The 3,613-nt window shown below is 18.7% G+C and overlaps 1 protein-coding gene across 1 annotated transcript; it reads left to right on the forward strand.

Moving 5' to 3' along the window:
* Positions 1 to 1,732: 1,732 nt before the first annotated feature.
* Positions 1,733 to 2,707, forward strand: PGO_001240 (variable surface protein; the record flags this gene model as incomplete). The annotated part of the gene is made up of 3 exons (XM_028690916.1): positions 1,733 to 1,747; positions 1,937 to 2,335; positions 2,546 to 2,707. 3 exons carry the CDS (start codon positions 1,733 to 1,735, stop codon positions 2,705 to 2,707), a joined length of 576 nt encoding a protein of 191 aa, XP_028546717.1.
* Between the last annotated feature and the right edge of the window lie 906 nt (positions 2,708 to 3,613).

Consider the following 3,613-nt stretch of genomic DNA (forward strand, 5'->3'; position numbering starts at 1 on the left):
TTATAATTTTAATTTTAGAAAATAAATTTTTATCATTAATTTTTTCCATTTTTGAAAATATTTTTTATAATAATTACAAATAAAAATATAAATAGTAAACGTTTCCATATATGTATATTCAATATATAATTAATGTTATCTTATAATATATAAATATTAATAAAAAAGGGGGATGTATTGGAATAATGTGAGAATAATCAAAAAAAAGGTTTATCTAATTTAAAATACTATAATTAATTAATTATAAATATGTAATTTATAAATTAAAATATCATATACTATATGTATTCAGATTTTATAAAAAAAAAAATACATGGTTAGATATGAATTTATTTATCTTATTATATAATCTCATTTATATATTATTCCACAGTACTGCTTTAATGAGTTTTTATTTTAAAATATATTTTATATTCATTTTATAATTTGATTTCATATATTTATTAATACACGTGCGTATAAAACGTGTATTTGGAAAAAAGATAAAGGCATAATATATTAATTTACATGTAATATTGATATTTTTAGTGAGTTCATTTATAATATGTTATGATTATTCAATATACACATGTATCCTATGGGGTATTAACTGTTTCTTACAAATTCACTATATGTTTTAATAAATTATATTTTTATTTATAATAATCTCTAATCCTTAGTTAAAATAAATTCATGATTAATTCGAAAATATATTATTATGTGTTAATTCTTTTTTTTTTTTTTGCCGATATCATGTGATTTAAAGAATATGGAAAATCTCCAAATTTTTTAAAATACGTCATATATATTCTGTTTGTTTTATATATTTACATAAAATAATAAATTAATATAAATCGATTTTAAATATTAAATTTCCACATTTCACTATGTTAGAAATATAATAAAAAATTATATGTAAATATATATGTTATCAGATATAATATTATGTTTATTTTCTAAAAAATATTTTAATATTTTTTTTTATGCTATTATTATGTATATATTTTGAAAAATATAATTTTGTGGAAAATTATTAGAATCAGAAAATTAGAAAACATATAAGAATGATAAAATAGAATATATAAAAAACATTATTTCTATATATACATTAATAGAAGAGAAAAGATTATATTAGAATAGATAAATATGTTTACATTAGGTTATAAGTATAATGCAAACGTTAGTGAATTTTTATAATTTTCAAAAACATCCTTAAAATAGTCACGTAAAGAAAAAATATATTTCTAGTTTAATCTCAGAAACGACAGAATAATGATAATATATAAATAATTTAATTGATAATTTATTTTTTATATGCATTTTAAATGTAATTAAATTATATAAAGTTTTATATTTATCGTTGTAATATATTTTATAACAAATAATTGAAATAATTATATATATTTAAAAAAATAAGAAATAAAATGTAAAAAAATAATTAAATTACACATTTTATAAATATATAAGTAATAATACTAATTAACGTGAATAGAATCAAATAAATTTAATATTAGATTTATAGAAAAAGAGCAAATATACATAAACTATATATCATAATTAGTATTATTTATTATACTAAATTGAGGTATAATACATGCGGTGAATGTTTTAATAAATAGAAAAAATTGTATAAATACATACTGTAATAATGAAATAATTATAGTAATTAAAATGATTTTCATTATTATGTATCATGTGAAATAGAACAACATGAATATTTAAATATTACCATAAAATAAAGAACTACGTATTAATGTTTGCACAATTAGTAACAATATAGAAAATAATTATTGTATAATTCAATAATAATTAATCTCTGATTGTGTATTATGAGCCTTATTTTTTTATAATGGTAAAAATAATACGACATATACATATATATATAATAATATAATTAATTATTTATCTCTTGCAATAAATACATAATTCAATATCATGCATTTCTTTCTATTCTTAGGAAAATGTTTACCCTGAAAAAAATAAAAATGTTCTTTTTAAATCATGGGATGAGGCTGAAATAAAAAAGGAATCTGTTGAAAGCAGTTCAATATTGATTAAATTGCTGGATGAAGATACTGATTTGTATAAGCTTGGGTGTTTGCTATACGAAAATTACACTGCTGCAAAATTGTTATATATTTATAAGAATTATAATAATATTTGTGATTTTTTCAAAGAATGGTTGAATAAAAAAATAAGTGTATACAGAGAGAAAAACAAATTATGTAGCAAGAACAAATTACTAGATAATAGATTGATGGCTTTATGGGAAGAAAAAATAAATGCTCAGGCTGATGATGATAATGATCAAAGAAATTGGTGTATATGGGAACCATCTACTGAATATTACTGTTATGTTATGTCTCCATTGAAATCCTTTTTTTTTACTCTCTTTGTTCTATTGATTATTTTTCTTTTTATATTTTTTGTTAAATATAATGTAATATTGATATATTTATAATCACGTTTGCAGATATTTTAAGAAATATTTCTATTTTATAAATATAAAATAAATTCAATTATTTATACATGTTACATTTTACCTACATTTGTCTTCCATATATAGCATTTTGAAATTAAAAAATTTTTATTTGATAAAAATTATAGGAAGACCTTAATAAGGTATTATATGCAGAAATTAATTTACTTTAGACGTAGAGAATATTTTTCATTAGATTCAGAAAGCAATATTATTAATATGTTTTATCCCTGTGGAAATAATTATTAATTAAAATATGTGTGCAAATATCACATTTAACATAACAGTTGTAATAAAAATCCGCATTCAAAAAAAAAACAGAAAAAATTATTATTAAATAAAATATAAAAATGATCATTTTACAATGTAAGAATTAAATGTATATTAATGCAATTTACATAAATATATCCTATGCGATATTCATTATTTTAATATTGTAAAATAGAAATAGTATTGATTGAAAATGAATGATTATATTCCATTATTTTAGAATTATAGGGATTCTTTTTTGTTTTTTTTTTATTTTTATCATTATTATATAATATAATTTATAATTTACATATAAATTTATGTTACACTATGTTTATGAATGAAGTAATAATATTTTTTTTAATTTTTCAGTCATTTAATTATTTTAAGTAGCATGGCTTAATAGATTATTTACATATATTTCTTCATTACATTAGTTAGTTTTCTAAAGAATGCATACACAAACTTATCCATTTGATATACAATTAAGATTATTTTTGCATAATTTATAATTAAGATATTTTTTATATTTCCAGATAAATTTCTCATAGTATAGATTTTAGTGTTTAGGGTTCAGGGTTTAGGTTTAAAATATTAGCACCTTCAAATTTTGTTATGATTATTTATATATTTATAAATATGGTTATGCCAAGGAGATTACGCTTAATGTTGATACGTGATAAATTGTTGTTTTAAAAAATATTCAAACATTTTATATACTTACGTAGATGGGATGTGCGAAAATTTCAGCAACAGTGAAATTAGTAGGCATTATGGCACTGTAAGAGAATCTTTGCAAAATGGTGGAAATAACATAGCTCCTATAGGATGGTCTATACCCAATTTAGTTTATGTGAGAATTTATATGTACTCCAATGAACGGATAGAAGAAATAGAAATATTTTT

The sequence above is a fragment of the Plasmodium gonderi genome, assembly GCF_002157705.1.
Source record: "Plasmodium gonderi DNA, contig: Pgo-contig_124, whole genome shotgun sequence".
NCBI classification, from domain to species: domain Eukaryota; phylum Apicomplexa; class Aconoidasida; order Haemosporida; family Plasmodiidae; genus Plasmodium; species Plasmodium gonderi.